At 40.4% G+C, this 18,397-nt stretch overlaps 1 protein-coding gene across 2 annotated transcripts in view; it reads left to right on the top strand.

Annotated features, from left to right (window-relative positions):
- Positions 1 to 9,822: 9,822 nt before the first annotated feature.
- NEK9 (NIMA related kinase 9) overlaps positions 9,823 to 18,397 on the top strand; it is a 30,877-nt gene continuing 22,302 nt past the window's right edge. For both annotated transcript variants that reach the window (XM_054970625.1, XM_054970626.1), the window contains exons 1-4: positions 9,823 to 10,283; positions 15,036 to 15,213; positions 16,129 to 16,184; positions 17,738 to 17,808. In XM_054970625.1, coding sequence (XP_054826600.1) covers positions 10,092 to 10,283; positions 15,036 to 15,213; positions 16,129 to 16,184; positions 17,738 to 17,808 — 497 coding nt within the window. In that variant the 5' untranslated portion in view covers positions 9,823 to 10,091. The remainder of the gene's footprint in view (positions 10,284 to 15,035; positions 15,214 to 16,128; positions 16,185 to 17,737; positions 17,809 to 18,397) is intronic.

Below are 18,397 nucleotides of genomic sequence, written 5' to 3' on the forward strand. Positions count from 1 at the left end.
TCAGTTACTACAGAGTTTTTGGAGCGCTTGGCGCAGATGGACTGGGAACCAACCTTCAGTGAAACAAATCTTGTGGCAGATGTTCGGTAGCTCCATTTGTGGCAAGAGGATGAAGTGGGAAGAAACTACTGGTTGTCAGGATATTCTGTTAGAAGCAGGAAGGGAACTTAACAGTTGAGGATAATAAATAGGTCCGGTTGCTTAGATTATGGAAGAAAACCTTGGTGGACAGACTTCTCAGGCTCTTGTTCTAATTCTTCCGGGGAAAATACTTCTCTTGTTCTAAGATGGTACTATGGTTCTTGAAAGCACCTTGGATACTGTGAAAAAGACTCTTCCTTTAATGGTAAGAAGCATCTGTCAGACACATACTTGAAATGCATGCTCAGGTTTATCCCTGTGCTGGGGATGGGTTTGGGGAGACAACAACACACTGCTGTAATGGCCAATGTAAAATCTGCTAGACATAGGTTAATAAGAATGCTATATGGTCAGTTTCAAAACAGCATAGTAATAAGACTTTAAATCAAGTTACATCCAGATACTACAATGTATAACAGCAGACATACAAGACAGAAGGATAGTCTGTAGATAATTTTGCATTGAAACTACTGCTTTAAAAAAGTGTGCACCTTCTTAGGCACTAGTTTTCAGGGCTTACAGCAGTGGGCACATACTTTGAACATGGTGGTTATGAGTCTTAAGCTGTCTATTCTATTGGCCCTATACAATTTACTCTATTAGTTAATAGGGATCTTTCTGCATAGGCCACTCCTGAATTCTTTTTTAGATTTTAAGACTGACCTACAGATATCAACCTCCCTCCTCCATTGATATGCTGGATTCCAAGGATGTTTGCTGTGTCATCTGCTCCCCTCCCCACAAAGTAGCTTCTTGTTTCTGGAAACATTCATTTTCTTGTTTTGAGTTGAGCTTAAATATATTAAAAAAAAAAGAGGTAAAAATGTAGGAAGAGGTCCTCCCTGGCTCCAAAAATGCCAGGTTTAAGATCTGTGTTGCCATGGAGATCCAGTATAGAGAGCAACAACTATGTTGATAAACCTTGAAACTTCTTAACAGATCACTTCACTTTTTCCCAAACCACTTGTTCCCAAACCAGGGCTGATTCACATGTTACAAAGATATTTTCTGGAATGCTTTGTCTTCCATGGGTGCGTGAGTCTTATTTGGATTGGGGCTCTGTCGCATGGGGAAAGGGTGCTTAAGGCTACCCCCTCCCCCGGTGCCATTTTCCCCACTTGAAACAGCTCCAGGGAGCTGCTGTTTGCCCTGTTGGGACACTTTGGAGCCATGTAAGTTTCCGCTACAGGGCCAATACTGTCCCTGGAGCCATTTCAAGTTGGGAAAAGGGCAGTGGGAAGAGCCTTAAGTCCTTTTTCGCTATGCACCTGCAGTCATGATTCAAGTATGTGACTTGGAAGCTTAGAACTCCAGACTGTGCCTTTGTAGCGGGTTAATGAGTCCTCGGTGCTGTTAATTTTGCTTGCAAATGTCCACTTTGGCTTTTAAAGTCAGATTCCAAAGCCCGTCACTTTTTAAAATCTTTGAATATTTGGAAGCTGTTACAACAAACTTTTAAAAATAAAACTAACAGCAGTGACAGTGATGCTGGAGGATTGTGCTGCGTGACACAAAGATATCTTAGTTTCCTTATCTGGATCCAGTTGCACATCTATGTTAGCTTTAAAAAGGTTGGGGGAAGTCTATTTTATCCTTTCTCTTCAGTTTGCCACTTCATTGTCAATCAGGAGTGATGACTTTTTGGTTGGATAAAATGAGACTATTTTGCCTTAGTTGCAGTGGTGTAACTTGATCTGACTTTGCTCCTAACTCTTGTGGTATAATTGCTGCCAAGTAGAATCTGCAGTGGGAACCTGTACAGATTTATCTGTAGCTATTGGGTTGGGAATGTGTCACTTTTTTTTCCTCAATAAACATTTTTGGGAAGAAAAAAAATCCTTTAGAATGGTGTCTGTGAGTCTCTCTCAAATACTTATACCTTAAATAACTGATTCTTTCCTGCATCTGTGACTTAAGCAGTTTATCTTTCTACATAACTTCTCAGTGCACAAAATATGCAACAATTCTTATCCTATTTATCCCTCCACACCAGGAGTCACCAACCTTTTCTTTAATTACAGCTTCCTGATCATCAAATTTTGTTCTGTCCCAGAAAGAGAACATGGACTAGGAAGAAATGAAGCAATCAGTTAAGCAGGCCAGACAAAAATCCTGTTAAATAAAAGCTTTTTTTAAAGGCCTAGAGTTGACTGTTTCATCTTTTCCTGCATCTCCTAGGGGATGTATGAGCTACTCTGTAGTAGCTCGTGAGCTAGTGGTAGCTCACAAGCTATCTGTTGGGGACCCCTGCCCCACACAGAAGGAGCTTTATGATTTAGCAGGTATTTGAATTTGGGAATCCTGTAGCTAAGTCCAGAACACTGTCTAGGGCAGCATATTTGCCTCAGAGTAACAGTGAGATGCAGTTCTCCAATACTGGAGCAAGATACTAATATTTAGCCCCCCTCCATACTTTCAATCCTGGAGCCCTTTCTCCAAGGGATTCAGGTCGGTGTTGTCGGTTCTCTCTTCCTCACAACAACCCTGTGGATTAGTTTAAGCTGAGAACGAGACTGTCACGCACAAAGCTTCATGGCTGAGTGAGAAATGGAGAACTAACAATTCTGGTCACCGAGGGGGGAAAGGTGCAGGAATGCTGGGAATGGCATTCCCTGGTGTGGTGCAGAAGTGATGGGTTGTGCCAGGGATCCAATTGAACCTAAATACTAAATTGGGGGCTGTTTTTAAAAAATTCCCTTCCAATTTAGTATTTGAGGTCAAATATTGTTGTAACCCATTGCTTCTGCAGCATGCTCGGAATGATGTCATTCTTGGTGCCACATGGGACGCTCCAGAGCATGTACATACTGTTCACATGCAAAAAGTACCACCTGCACTACTTGCCCCCCCATCTCCTGCTTTCACCTCTGAGGGACCTTGCAACCCTGCAAGGTCCCCCTAAATGAAGTAAATAAATGATATATACCATATTTACTCAAAAGGAAGATAACCCTGAATTATGACTTCTTTAAAAACGTTACACACACAAAATTATTGATTATAACTGTAACTTTTATTCAAATGTAAAATGACCCCCTTTTTAAAATGGTGTATCAGTGAAAAACCCCTAGCCTTGGATCTAATTATATACTGTACAACTGAAGATCAGCAGAAAAAAGGTAGGTTGGTTTTTGTGTGGGGGAGGGACAGAAGGAAGCAGGAAAAGGAAAGGAGGCTGCTAGGTAAAGAATAGTGTTGGGAAAGGGATACAGGGTGAAATGAAGTGACCATTGCAGGTTCCTTACCACACAACTGGGCCTGGGCGGCTGACTAGCACAGTACATCTGGACCATAGTTTACATGGGCAGAGGTTGCCAGGGGTAAGGGAAATTGAAGATGGGGTGGGGGTGGGGGGTAAAAGCAGGTTGGCTGGTGGGTGGGAAGGGGAAGAGAAAAAAATAGTGGGGAAGGGGAAAATGAGGTTGCCCCCCCACACTTGTTATGCTGTTGTGTGAGGTTAAACACACAATTTTTTTTCTTTCCAGAAGTACATTGACTGGAATACCATCTGTTCCAATCTATCCATTTACAGCAGGAAAAAAAACACCCATCACTTCTTACAGTATTTTCTTAAATGGATGCATCTTGGGGTTGAAAAATAATTCCCTGGAGGAGCTCTTAACCTTTTCAGTGGGATTGTGATAACTAGACACATACTTTGCCAGCCTGTTAATGCCACCTTTCAAGATGTACGTAAATTAGGCATGGTAGGTAGCTACACTTCCATCGTTCCCCATCACAATGAATGCCCAAGAAATGAAAGAAAATGCTTATAGAGTATAGATCTATCTGGTAACATGCAGGTTCAGCTAGTAAATCCAAACATCAGTATCAGTTTGGTCACCTTATAGTGCAGGCTCCAACTAGCCTGCTTCAGTTCTACTTTTCCTGTTTTGATTAGCACGCAACAGATTGTGCTGAAGGCTGTGTTTAATTAGATGAAGTCTAAAAGCAAACCAGTTAAATTTTTAAGGGAAATTCCCAGCATCTTCAGCTGTGCTGTTCTTTGCAAGCCCTTGCTTGAACGTTTTCAAGCATGTAAATACTGCAAAGTTCTATCTGTAGTAAGCTGAAGCAGAGGAGTGTGAAATAGAAACATGACTCTCAAGTTCCAAGGAACATGCATTCTTGTATATTGCTTTCCCCCACCTATGAAAACTAAAATGGACTGGAATTACTCAGCTGGAAAATGTTTAACCCAGCTCTGTTTGCAATAAATACTTCAGCAGGTCTGTTTTTACATGGCTTATAGCTTGTTTTCAAACAGACCTAAAAGCTCTCTCTCTTGTAAGGCTGAATAGCATTTGATTTATTTAAACGTTTTAACTGGACTCATGCTGAGATTTTACTGTGGATATGCTACTGCTCTTGGGTGTGCATTTGAGCGACAATAGCCTGGAGCGGAATGGCTGTAGAGTCAGTAGTATTTTCTTGCTGTTTCTTTTGAGATGCTTGAAGGAGAAAGTGTGGGTGAGTGTAAATACGACTGATCTCATCGGTACACTTGCCTTTTAAAGGCAGCATCCTGCACATATTTTGCTTGGGATATGGGATAACTTCTCCTTCCCGTGTTGGGCCAAAGCAGGAAGAGCCAGCATTAGCTTACTCTCCCCACCCCCCACCCCCACCATGAAGTGGCAGTACAGACTTACAGAAGTGAAGTGTTTTAAACTGCCACAGAGAGTAAATTGAAACTTTTTGTTCCATCTACCCCATTAGGGCAAACTGTCTTTCATACAAAGGCTTTGCTTCATATCTACTATTATATATAATTTCAGATCTACAATGTAGGATCTTTTGTTGCAATTTGTACTGAAACAGAACGGAGCAGAGATATTTTTGTTCACTACAAGTCAATTTTGAATGACGTATTTTTGTGCAATTAAAGCTTAAGGAAAGATCGGTGTCTATTTTGGGTCTGTTAAAGGATCTGATTACTTTGAACTTGTGGGGAAGATGTTAATTATGAGGCTTGTAGCAATGGGGAAATGATATGAGGGATATAATGTACATGAATTAATTTGTGCCATCTTAAAGAAAATACAACAGCCTTTAAGAATACACTGTAGAGCATTCAGAGACTCTCAATATGTTGATTGCATTTTGTTGTTTCATAGGGATTAAAAGACATGTGCTTATTTTTATATGAATTGTGTGAAACTGTCTTTTTAAAAAACTGTCATACTAGCATTATTTTAAAGGACAATTCTGAAGAACAACTGCAGCACTCCATTATTTATATATAAAAATGTAGGAAATGTTCACTATACTGCAGGAAGTATAAGGAGTACATTTGTCCAGATAACACTGGGTAAGTCCTCAGATAAATTTCAGGGGATATTTCTACTATTTAATTGTACTCAATTAAACTTTTGTTGGTGTAAGTCTAATATAGATTCCTTTAGTGCTTATAAAGGCCTGTAATATTTATTTCAAATATTTATATTCTACCTTTTTATAAAACACACATGCAAGGGAGCTTGAATATTTGTTAACACTATCAAATAATTGAAATAGGGCTAGTAGATATCTATAGGTACTTTTGTCCTATTCTTGGAAAAATAACGTCTTCTGAAATCCATGTATTCATATGACCCATGATCATTTATAAACAGCAGCATGGGAGCAAAATGCATAATGAATATATGTAGGAGAGTGAATAATTTTAGTAAGATACACTACGTGATAGGGAACTGCAGGTTTTCATGTGTGTGTTCTGGATACATTTGTTGTGAAGCCACAAATCACTCATGCTTTCTCAACATGGGCACTTGCAACAACAACAACAAAAGCAACTGTCATACATGACTTAATAGATTGTCATAGACTTAATAGATTGTCTATTAATATAGACAGTGTGTTAATTCCAAATTATATGTATCTGGAAAAAAACCTATGGTATAAATCAGCTTTGAGATTGCAGGAAGCAATTAGAAACTAAGAGTCCACTTCTAAAAGCCGCTGCTGAGGCCATCAAGTGGGCATAAGAAGCTATTTATTTACTAGGGGCCTGCCCTTGTTTGTTCTGCATGCTAACCCCATAGCTCATTACTTATGAAATATTTAACGGTGGTTTGAATACTGAATATGCAACATCCTGTTGAAAGAGCTGCAACAATATCTGATGAAGCAACAGCAAGAGTTAATGTCCTTTTATAACAAATGTCATACCTGCATTCCTCCCCAGAGGACTCAAAGCAGCTTACATCATTCTCGTGTCCTCCATTTTATCATCACAAGAGTGTGATGGGCCCAAGGTCACCCAGCAACCTTCTATGGCAGATTGGGGTTTGAACTTGGGTCTCCTTGATCCTAGCTGGTCACTCTAACCACTATAGAACCACATTGGCTCTGATATGTTAGGGAATCTCACAACAACTCTTTGTGATAGGTTAGTCTGAGTGGCCCAAGGTAACCCAGCAAGCTTCCATGGCGGAGTCGGAATTCGAACCTGGGTCTCCTAGCTCATAACATATTCATCAACTGGAAAGGCAGGTAATAGGGTTTTTTTTAGGGAAACCAGGCAAGAGGTACAGATCTCAGGAGTCCAAAACGGCTGAAAGAGAAAAATCCTAAAAACCCACAGTTACTTAACCTTTCTGGTACAAACCTCTCAGAAAATATTAATCTCCTAGATCATATATGTTATGTATTGACTTAGCTTCTGTCTGAGCTAAGGCTCCTGAAGTCTTCATTACTGTCTCCAACAGCACACATACCCAGTGCCTGTAGTCAGTCACCTCCTGGCATCTCTAGCAGGATGGGAAATCTTCGCAAAGACTGACCTGGTGCAAGCCTACCAGCAACTCCCTGTGGACGACGCCACCATGGAAGTACAGACCAGTGTAACCCACCGCGGAGCGTTTAAAGTTAAGTGGCTCCAGTTCAGGGTCAGTGTGGCCCCTGGAATCTTTCAGGGACTTATGGAGGGTCTGCTGAGGGGCATCCCAGGAGTCATCCCATATTTTGATGATGTCCTGATTGCGGGGTGTCCTCTACTGAACTTGCCGGCTGCCTTCGACAAGTTCTCCGTTGTCTCCAGGACGCCAGACTGAAGGTGAAAAAAGAAAAATGCCAGTTCGGCGTGCCACGAGTGGAATTGGTTGGCCTCTGGTCTGATCCAGTGGGGCTTTTCTTATGAAACACTCATAATGAAACATGTTGTATAAATAATAAAGGTACAGTATTCTATAAAGCCTGATAGCATGATGTGTCTTCAGCAGAAGAAGCTACTCCCATTAATTTCTTTAAAAATAAGAAGTAATCAGTTATTGTAGATTCATGTTATTCTCCCTTTTTAATAAAACAGGATTTACTACTTGATTGGAGATCCTTCTAAACAATGCATGTTGTTATTGGCCAATATTAAAATAGCATAATTATTTATTTACTTAAAATAAAGGACCTAAGGCAGGTTACAACAAATACAACAAACATATAGAAAACAATTTTTTAAAAAAATCAAATAAAAACAATAAAAAATGTGTATCTTAAGTTGGCTTACATTTCAACTATAAGCATATGAACTGCCACAAACTAAACTAAACTAAACTAAACTAAAGCAACGCTATTAAAAAGTCAAAAACAGGACAGGCAGTGTTGCTAGTCCTTGGCCTGGAAACAATATTAACCAACACACTTATTGGAAAAAGTCAGGGAAAGTTCTGTAGCCTTTCCCAGCATCTGTTAATAGTTCCTTCACAGTTTGGGATTGAAAGACTTGGGTTCAAATCCCTGATGGTCTGGTCAATTTATGAGACCATCCTAAGCAGCAGGAGTCTGTTTAATTCTGCTACACATCTGGAATTATCCAAAGGATATGGCTTATGGAATATAACAAGGAATTTCTGAAGAAAATCAGCCTATGTTTTGCAGACTATAGCAAAGCTTTTGATTGTGTGGCTGATGAAAAGCTATGGATGGTGTTAAAAGACATGGGGGTACCACAACATCTGATTGTTTTGAAATGCAACCTGTACTATTGTTAGGACAGAATATGGGGAACAGAATGGTTTCCAATTGGCAAAGGTATCATACAAGGATGCATATTATCTCCCTACCTGTTCAACCTCTATGCAGAGCATATCATAAAGAACGCTGGATTAGATTTAGAAGGTGGGGTGAAAATTAGTGGAAGGATCATTAACAATTTGAGATATGCAGATGATACCATGTTACTGGCAGAAAATAGCAAAGACTTGAAACAACTACTGATGATGGTTAAAAGAGAAATTGCAAAAGCTGAACATCAAGAAGGCAAAATAACTAATGAGGAATTACACAATTTTAAAGCTGACAATAAGGAAATTGAAGTGGTTCAAGATTTTCTATTCCTTGGCTCAATCATCATCAACCATAAGGGAAACTGCGACCAAGAAATCAGAAGATTGAGACTTGGAAGAGCAGCCATGAGGGAACTAGGGAACTAAAATCAAAATAATCCAAATCATTGTATTCCCCATTACTACGTATGGATGTGAAAGTTGGACAATGAATAAAGCTGACAGGAAGAAAATTGATTCATTTGAAAAGTGCTGGAGGAGAGTTTTGTGGATACCATGGACAGATGGTCAACAAGGCAAATAAGTATGTTCTCGATCACTTCAAGCCTGAATTCTCCCTAGAAGCTAAAATTACAAACCTGAGGCTATCATACTTTGGTCACACCATGAGAAGACTCTCTGGAAAAGTCAGTAATACTAATACTTTTCCTACTGAAGGCAGTAGGAAAAGAGAGGCCCAAAATAAGATGGCTTGAATCAATAAAAAAGGCCATGTCCTCCAGTTTGCTGGATCTGAGCAAGGCTGTTAATAATAGGACATTTTGGAGGTCTTTCATTCATAGGGTTACCATAGGTCAGAGGTGACTTGATGGCACATAATACACCCACTGTGTGAAGTCCATTGGCTTAGAAGGGCGTGACTGTGTTTAGCACTTTAAGACACTGAAAACTGTGGCACCAGGTTAAATCTGCATACCTGGTCAGTATTGCACACAGGTAGCTTACCAAAGTCTTATTGTGGGCAGAGACATCTTTTTCTATTAAGAGTTCTGGAGAACTCAAAAACTTATATATTGTTTTGTTGAAGGTTTTAAATCCTCTGGTGCCTTAGATATCTACAAGATTTTTAGAGAGTAAGCTTCTCAGTGAAAGAAGAAGGGAGCTCTGACTCTAGAAAGCTTACACTCTGAAAAATCTCTTTCATCTCTTAAGGGGCCACTGGACCCAAAGCCTGCTGTTCTACTGCAGACCAACAGGGCGACCTACCTGATACTGTTTTGTGTCATTTTCCTTGTTCTTAATAAAAAGTATAATCAACGGTAATTTTAAAAGGTGTCTTTTGGTTTCAGATTTTGCTGTGAACCAAGACAGCCGGGCTACCTGCAGCCTCTTTCTACTGTGAGAATCATTCCTCCCAGAACCAATTCTCTATCTGGAACGAGAACAGGGACGGCCGTCTCACACAGCCCCAAGAGGGCAAGCGTCGCGAAAGAGGCTCTCCGTTGGTACTTTTGCTACGCGGCGGTAACGAGCGCGCGACTGCTCCGGGCTCGCCTTCCCCAGCCACGCACCCTCGACCCAACCCCCCTCCTCCCGCCGCAATTAGCCCGCGGGGTTGGCGGGAGTGCTGACGTCAAGGCGCGGCGCCGAAGTGGTTCCGGGTCGGCAGGACAAGCCGCCAACATGGAGCGCTCGGGGGCTGAGGGGCCTCAGAGAGGCCGGTAAGGGGGCAGCACGGAGGACCCTGTTCCTGCTTGAGTTGAGGCCGGCTGAAGGGGCTGCGCGCGCATGCGCACAGATAGAGACTCGCTGAATCTCTGGCGACGATAGCTGTTGCTGCTGGAGGAAGCCGCCTGCCTCCCTCAGCCCATCGGGGCCCTTCGTCTCCTCTAGCGCCCCGACGGAGCCCCGTCTTCACCCGTCCCAAGGAGGTGGCGGCGAGCAGCCATGTCTTTGGGCGAGTACGAGAGGCACTGCGACTCCATCAGCTCTGACTTCGGCAGCGAGTCGTCCAGCCGGAGCGGCCCCCGGCCTGCGCCTCCCGTCTTAGGCGGCGAGCAGGAGGAGCTGCATTATGTTCCCATCCGCATCTTGGGCCGGGGGGCCTTCGGGGAGGCCACCCTATACCGCCGGACTGAGGTATTTAAAGAGAAAACGTTTCCCGACCCGACCCGCTGTCCCTGAAGGGTGTTTATCGAGGTCGGTGTGGCTGCATTCCTGTGCACGCTGACATGGGGGGCAGGTGAAGAGGCTGGGCTTTCATTAGTGGAAGTTTATGCAAGACTGACAGATCTTTAGATGTGAGCGCTTTCTGAATCTTGGCACGGATAGTTTACCGAAGCTCATTCTGGAAGAAACTTGTTAGTTTTTTAAGGTGCCACCGGACACATGTTTATTTTTTGTTGCAACATTGCTGCCCCTCTGGAATTATTACATGGGAGTACTCTCCGTTAAATACAGTTTCAGGTGGGTAGCCGTGCTGGCAATAGAAGAGCAAGATTCGAGACTAGTAACACCATAAAGACAAACGAGTTTTTCAGGGTACCAGCTGTCGGGATTCAAAGTTCCGTTTGTCAGATAGGGAGCTTTGATCCTTGAAAGCTCGTACTCTGGAAATCTCATTGGTCTTTATGGTGTTACTGAACTCCTTTTTATAAACTGAGACTTCACTGTAAAAATACATTTCACTGTAAACGTTGTTCATAACATACCTCCTGCTAAAACCTAACTCTAACCTACAAAGAGTGATGCCATGAGACACTGATAGGGTTGCCACTGCTCCCATCAAACCTTTTCATGGATGATTGGAGAAAGCATGGTGGATGCATTAATTTTGCCTTGGTTAAGGCACAGATGTTCAACAAGAGAAAGGATGGTGATATGATTAGATGTACTTCTACTGATAAAAGATAAACTATTAAAGACCAGCAACCATAATGCACTTTTTCTGGGACTGTTTTCCAGTGGGATGTGTGAATAACTTTTTGGAAGTGACAAAGTGTTTTTGTGACCCTCGACTAAATGACCCTTGGGGTCCCTTCCTGCTCTATAGTTCTATGTTTCTATAAACAGCTTCCCACCGAAAAGTTGTGGCTGTCTCAAATATTTTGATAAAACTAGTTGCTGTTAAATGGAGATAGGGGTGGCAACATTAAATGGTTCCTGTTTGTGGAGTGTCTGGAAACTTCTTTATTTGAAATTTATGTGGCTGGCTATAATCTTTGCTACTTGGCGGTTAGCTTCTGGTTCTAGCTTTGTATATGAAAAACTGGGAAACAATGGAATTTGGAGGTTTGAAAAAATAAAAAGTTGGATAAGAATGCCAGGAGTATTGTTTCATCTTATTAACAGCTTCCTGCACTGACAGGCAAGGAATGACAGGATGGGAGAAGAGAGAAAGAAGGCAGCTGTACAGCTGCATCATATTTCTGCAAGAATTTGCAGAGGTATCACTTCACAGTTCATAGAGTCTAATAACAAAGGGCTCTCGGGCTAATAAAGCAAGCACAAGTATTAAAGAAAAGCATTTTAGACAAGTTTATTAGTGCAGTCTTTATATGACATACCCAGATGGGCCCTGATTGTTGGATGTCTAAGAAATTCAGGTGCAAACTGGATTTGCTTTATCACAACATATTCATTGGTTGAACTGGTCAGAACCCAGTTAGTTTAAAAGACACAATGATATGTAGTGGTGATTTTCTAAGGTGGGGTGAAAATATGTTGCCGAAGTGCTAAATCTGTGAACATTGCCTGAACATCAGGACAGATCAAATGGTTTCAAGAACAGCTCTTGCATTTCTCCCTTGCTTACAGTTATTTCTGTGCTGTTAATATTTTATCAATGGTGGTAGGCTATTACTCAGCATTTCTTATGAGGAAAAGGAATCTTGAAGTATCTGTGCTCAAATAATGACATCTTTGATATAGTATCAAATTGAAGCTACAGAACACTTCCTGGATAAAATGTGAAATCTTAATAAGGATAAAATACGAGTATTAAATGTGAGAAAGTATTGTTCCCCTTGGCTTGTAATATCTTTTCTATATACATTTTTATTTTATTTATGTTAATTTAATAATTTAATTTATTGGATTTATACTCCGCCCTCCCCACATCAGCGGGCTCAGGGCGGATCACAACACAACTTAAAACACATTTAGCTATCATTAAAATTATAAAATACTACATGTTATCATTAAAAATTACATCTATATATCTATATCTATATCTATATCTATATCTATCTATCAATCGATAGATAGATAGATAGATAGATAGATAGATAGATAGATAGATAGATAGATAGATAGATAGATAGATAGATAGATAGATAGATAGATAGATAGATAGATAGATAGATAGATAGATAGATAGATAGATAGATATAGAGGACAAGGGCAGGCATTTTCATACAGTGTCAAGAACATTTCTATAAACAATGTCATAGGGTAAATGAATACAGTTTCAAGAACATTTTCATAATGTCATGGTGTAAAGAATATAAGTTTACAAAGATATAGTATTAGCAAGGATCCATTATGGGGTTGAGGAATTGCTGAAACAGAACATAATCAATTCTAGGACTTGCATTAAACAACATAAAGTGCTGATAGGATATAGGAGTACATATTTAAAGCAACAGATAATATGTGAGGCAACATAATGGAGAAATCTATGGTTTCTAACTCATTAGTGAAACATCTGGGATCCCTTTCCTACAATACCACCCTCTTAGCTGAGAAAAAAGCCTTTTTTGAATAATCCAGTTTTGCATTGTTTGCGGAAAGCCAGGAGGCTCTCCTGACCTCCTCAGGCAGGCCATTCCATAGGGTAGGGACCACCACAGAGAAAGCCCGTGTACGGGCTGCTGTTGATTTTGCCCATGTACAGGCCGGCACCTGTAAGAGACCCTGTTCAGATGAGCGAAGCTGCCGTGGAGGGACATAGGGAGAGAGGCGGTCCCGTAGGTATGCTGGAACAAGGCCATGAAGGGCTTTGTATGTAATAACCATTACTTTGAACTGAGCACGGTAACTGATAGGTAGCCAGTGGCGTGGCTGTAGGATGGGGGTGATGTTCAAGCTCCTGCTCGCTCCCGATAATAGTCGAGCCACAGCATTTTGCACCAATTGGAGCCTCCTAGTTAAGTTAGATGGGAGACCAATGTATAATGCATTACAGTAGTCAAGTTTTGATATTACCATAGCATGGATCCAGGTTGCCAGGTCGGCCATGTCAAGATAAGAAGCCATTTTCCAGGCTAGAGTGAGATTGTAGTAAGCGTTTTTTGCAGCTGCCTTAACTTGTTTTTCTAGTAGTAATGCTGGATCCAGTATAACCCCTAGGCTTTTAACCGAGTCTGCGAGGGTCAAACGAACTCCATCAAAGGTGGGGAGTACAATGTTTTTCAAGACAATGTTTTTCTGACTTCCCAACAAGCATCACTTCAGTCTTGTCTGGGTTCAATTTTAATTTGTTATTTTTCAGCCATTTTACTACAGCTGGCAGGCAGCGATCTAAGGTTTCTACTGCATCCTGTGGGGACCTGGATAGCAAGATATAGAGTTGGATATCATCTGCATATTGATGACATCCCACTCCATAGCTGCGAATGAGTTCTGAAGGTTTTACGTAGAGGTTGAATAACATGGGAGATAAGATTGCGCCCTGCGGGACCCCACAAGGTAATTCCCATTCTGGAGATAGCTGATCTCTGACGGCAACCCTTTGAGTCCATTCCATGAGAAATTATTTAAGCCAGTCCAAGGCACATCCTTTGATGCCCACTTCTGTTTCTAAGTGCCTCAACCAGGACGGCATGGTCTACTGTATCAAAGCCTGCAGACAGATCCAGGAGGAGCAATAAGGAGGTGTGGCCTTTGTCTATATTTAGACGGAGATCATCCACTAACACTACTAGTGCCGTCTCTGTCCCATGCCCTGGTCTGAATCCAGACTGGAAAGGGTCTAGAGCACTAGAGTTTTCCAAGAAGATCTGGGGTTGGTCAGCTACTGCTCTCTCAATCACTTTGCACAGAAAGGGCAGATTAGTGACTGGACGATAACTGGCCACATCAGCTTTGTCTAGAGATGACTTTTTAATTAGAAGACGGATAACTGCCTGTTTGAGCGGCTGGGAGAAGGTGCCCTGAGTTAGTGACTGATTTATAGTAGATCTCAGTGGTTCACTTGTGTGATCTTTACTTGATTTTAACAGCCAAGATGGGCCAGGTTCAAGCACACAAGTAGTGGCTTTCATAGATGCTAGGATCCTGTTAAGGTCTGTCCTTGTAATTGGTTCAAAGCAGTCCAAATATAGGTCAGATGGTGAATTAAGCATTTCTTCTATCTCAGTTGTATTGCTGCTAGCATCTAGATCAGAGTGTATTCATGCTATTTTATCAGCAAAAAAGATAAGGCATCACAGCTAATTATCTGTTCTAGGGTCTGTAAAGGTTCAGATTTAAGGGTTAGAAGGTGTCTGGATACCCTGAACAATTGGGTGGGTCGTGAACTAGCCGACGCAATGGTTGCTGAGAAGTAACGTTTCTTTGCCGCTTTCATTTCCTCTATAATATCTAGCAGCTCCCATGAGTAAAATCTCCTGTTGTTATAGCATATAAAGCTATGTCTAGGTAGAGTTGTATATGAAATAACTCCATGTTCTTTTCCCTGAAAAGCTTATACCATTTGGTGATAACTCAAAGGAAGAGGATGCCAGTTACAGATTGTGATTCTTGGCATCAGAAAGAGGAAAACTCCATCTGAATTCTATATAAATATTTTGCCCAATCTCAAGAGAATTTTACAGAAATTTCTTGTAAGAAATCCAGCCTTACAGAGCTGTGTAAAGATACATTTAACTAACAAGGTTTCTTGTATTCCAGGATGACTCACTCGTAGTGTGGAAGGAAGTGGATCTGACCAGACTCTCAGAAAAAGAGCGGCGTGATGCTTTGAATGAGATTGTAATTCTTGCTCTGTTGCAGCATGACAATATCATTGCCTATTACAATCATTTCATGGATAACACTACACTGCTGATTGAGCTGGAATACTGTAATGGTGAGCACTTTCTCAAACAAACAGCAAGCATGTGTTCCATCTTGGGATCTGTGAAAAAGATGAAACACAGAGAGGCTGTCTCATGTTTATAGCTGTGGTGGCAGATCTAGAAACATAAACCAGATTAATCTTGGAGGACTGCCATTTATGGTTCATGGATGAGTAATCTAAAACATACTTGGTGGGAAACAGAAATTACTAAGAGAGAGACAGAATGAAAATTGGGCAGTGTCAAATGCAAATAAGAATATTTGCAGAGTAAATAAAGTAGAGACAGCATTATATGAATTCTCTGTTTGTTCTGCAAATATTCATTTGCTGGAAAATGAGCTGATTGTCTTTGCCTAATGTTCTGGAATTTTTTTTTAAAGTACTCTGCTTTAATTTTATTTTCCATTAACAGCCATTACCCTCCATTAATCAAAACACCAAAACTGATCAGTGAAGAAATATGAGTTTTATTTATAATGTTTATATTACAGAGAGAGTTTACTGTCTTGTCAATCAGGCCTGTTTTGATGCCATGTTTCCCGAAGAATTTGATTCTGAAGAATTGTTTCTATCTAGTTTTGTATAATAATTTTATTTTTTATTCTGTAAACAATTAGCTTTGAAAGTATATAAGATTCTCTGCTGTGGCTGGACTTTATGCTTTTGTTCTAACGAGGCATAGCATCTAAGCTTTATTATTAATAAAACTCATATTTCTTCATAGATCACAATTTGGTGTCCTGATTAATAGAGGGTAACGGCTGTCATGGAAAATAAAATTACAGCAGAGTACTTGTTAAAGAAATTTTCATAACGCCTAACATGTTGCTTGAACAGTTGGGCATTGCTGTGATTGGATTTGCAGTGCTATATTGCACATACTGATACTTACACTCAATAATCAGGAATTTCTCTCAATTACAGGAGGAAACCTGTATGATAAGATCCTGCGGCAGAAAGACAAGTTGTTTGAGGAAGAGGTAACATGAATGGTAGAGGGGATTTCCATGATACTAGTTTGTACTGGGATCTTCTAGTCTGTATGCCCTTTCAGTTTTTTATTTTTTCCTTGACCTTCAGATTGTTTCTAAACAGAGTTACACCTTTCTCAATGGAATTGGAGGTATGTAACTAAGCATTAACTTCAGTAGACTAAGAAAGGTGTAATCCTGTTTAACAGTGTACTGTGAATGTGAAATAAATCTTTCAGTATTTTTGACATAATCATGCAACAAGTTAACTCATTAATTTTCAGGATACTACATTTTGATGCTTGTGTCTTTGTTACCAAGGGATTTGTGAATCTGCCTGACTATGCTCACACAGCAAATATGATAGTTTCATCTGGGTAGCTGTGTTACTTGGTCTGCAGTAGAAAAGCAAGATAGAAGCTTTTCAAGAGAGTGGCTCCCTGGGAGCTTGACTCTCTAAAGTTTACACCCTGAAAATCTTGTTGGTTTTTAAGGTGCTACTGGATTTAGGCTTTACACAATAAATAAGAACTATTAGCTGTAGTGCAGAATTTGGTAATTTTTGTTAGAACCCTAACCTGTCTCCTTCACTTTTTATTAAAAAGTATCAAAAACGCCTGCGCCCTTCAATCTGATCTTAAAAACTAGTAAGCAGGCAAATGCATGTGTTGTTTGTTAATTTGTCACTTTCACAGTAATTTGGCAACTTGACACTTTTAAAAGCAATCATTCTGAAAAGGCTAAAGACAGAAGAATAAAACAAGTGTCGTCAGTTTCCAGCAAAAGCCTCTGTGAATGAAGAGGTTTTCATTTGGTGGTTGGAACTGTATAATCAGGAAGTAAAGGAGTTTTCCAGTGTAGGACCTGCTCTGTACCCTCTCAGATCCAACTACAACAAATAAAAGAATACCAAACAAAGCTGCTTCAGAAGCAAGTATAGAAACGCACTTCCATATGTATGCAGGACCAGATTATTTAGCGCTTTAATATGAGAACTGGAACCTTGAATTGGACCCAGAATCTAATAGGCAAACAGTATAATTGTGTCAAAACCGAACTTATGTGATCTGTCCTTCGGACTCCAGACAGCAAACCTACAGCCATGTTCTGCTCCAATGGAATCACCCAAGCCTTATTTAAGGGCAGCCCTGCATAAAAGTCATTAGAGTTATCTAAACTGGAGGTTACCAGTGATGGACAAAGATCTAATCTGAAAGAAAGGTGTTGCTTATTCAGTATTCTATAGAAATGATTTCAGTTATAAAACTTAGGTCTTTCTGGTTACTGATTTCTATGAGTGAATTGTGATTAACTCATCAAATTCAGATCTGTAAAATTCTGGAAAGCCATCAGCTGTTACTTCTAATTATGTTTAATATTAAGCTACTTCTTTTTTTTTTTTTTGCAATTCTCATGAGCAAATTCTTTGGAAAAGATTATTCTTGGAAAAGGATCTTAACACTGAGATGTTCCTAAGGGAACAAAGTCCCTACATTCTCTTCATTTTTCTAGGAAAGATGCATGTTATGTTTTGCTCATATGTGAATGTTCTTTCTTTGCAGATGGTGGTGTGGTACCTATTTCAGATTGCATCAGCAGTGAGCTGCATCCACAGAGAAGGAATACTTCACAGGTAGAGGTGTTTAATGAAGCTTGAGCTAACAGTGACCTTGTTTCTGAAAGTAAAACCTACTTGAAATCCTCATTTCTCCTTATGATGCAGTATTTATTTACCTAGGCAAAAGCAAGAAGAAACAGGAATTTTGGTTGTGTTCTTTGATGGGCTGTCGTTTTCTTCAGTTTACCCCACTGTTAAAGGCCATTACTTGAGTTACTTATTCACTGTTTGCAGTTACAACAGATGGGAAGCTCAGTACATGGCTGCAGCATTGCTCAGTCTTGTCAATGGGCCAAATTTCATTTACTGAGAAAATGTAGATGCAAATGAAATCCTGGTTTTCTATATAATATACTTACCAGAAATGTAAAAGCAGATGAACAATGGCATAGCAGGAAGGAAAGAAAATTATCTGGTGGCAATGTTTCTGTATGAAGGATGTCAATTTCCCATGATACTATATGTATCAAGACCTTATGATGCTGAGAAAGATTGACCTATAGAATAACAACAACCACCTGTGAAATAATTCTTAGTACATTACCTTAGCTATGTTTCATTCTTTAGCACTCTGAAAATGCCCCTTTCTATGACTGGCCAAGTG

Source organism: Eublepharis macularius, chromosome 2 (genome assembly GCF_028583425.1).
Source record: "Eublepharis macularius isolate TG4126 chromosome 2, MPM_Emac_v1.0, whole genome shotgun sequence".
Lineage (NCBI taxonomy): Eukaryota > Metazoa > Chordata > Lepidosauria > Squamata > Eublepharidae > Eublepharis > Eublepharis macularius.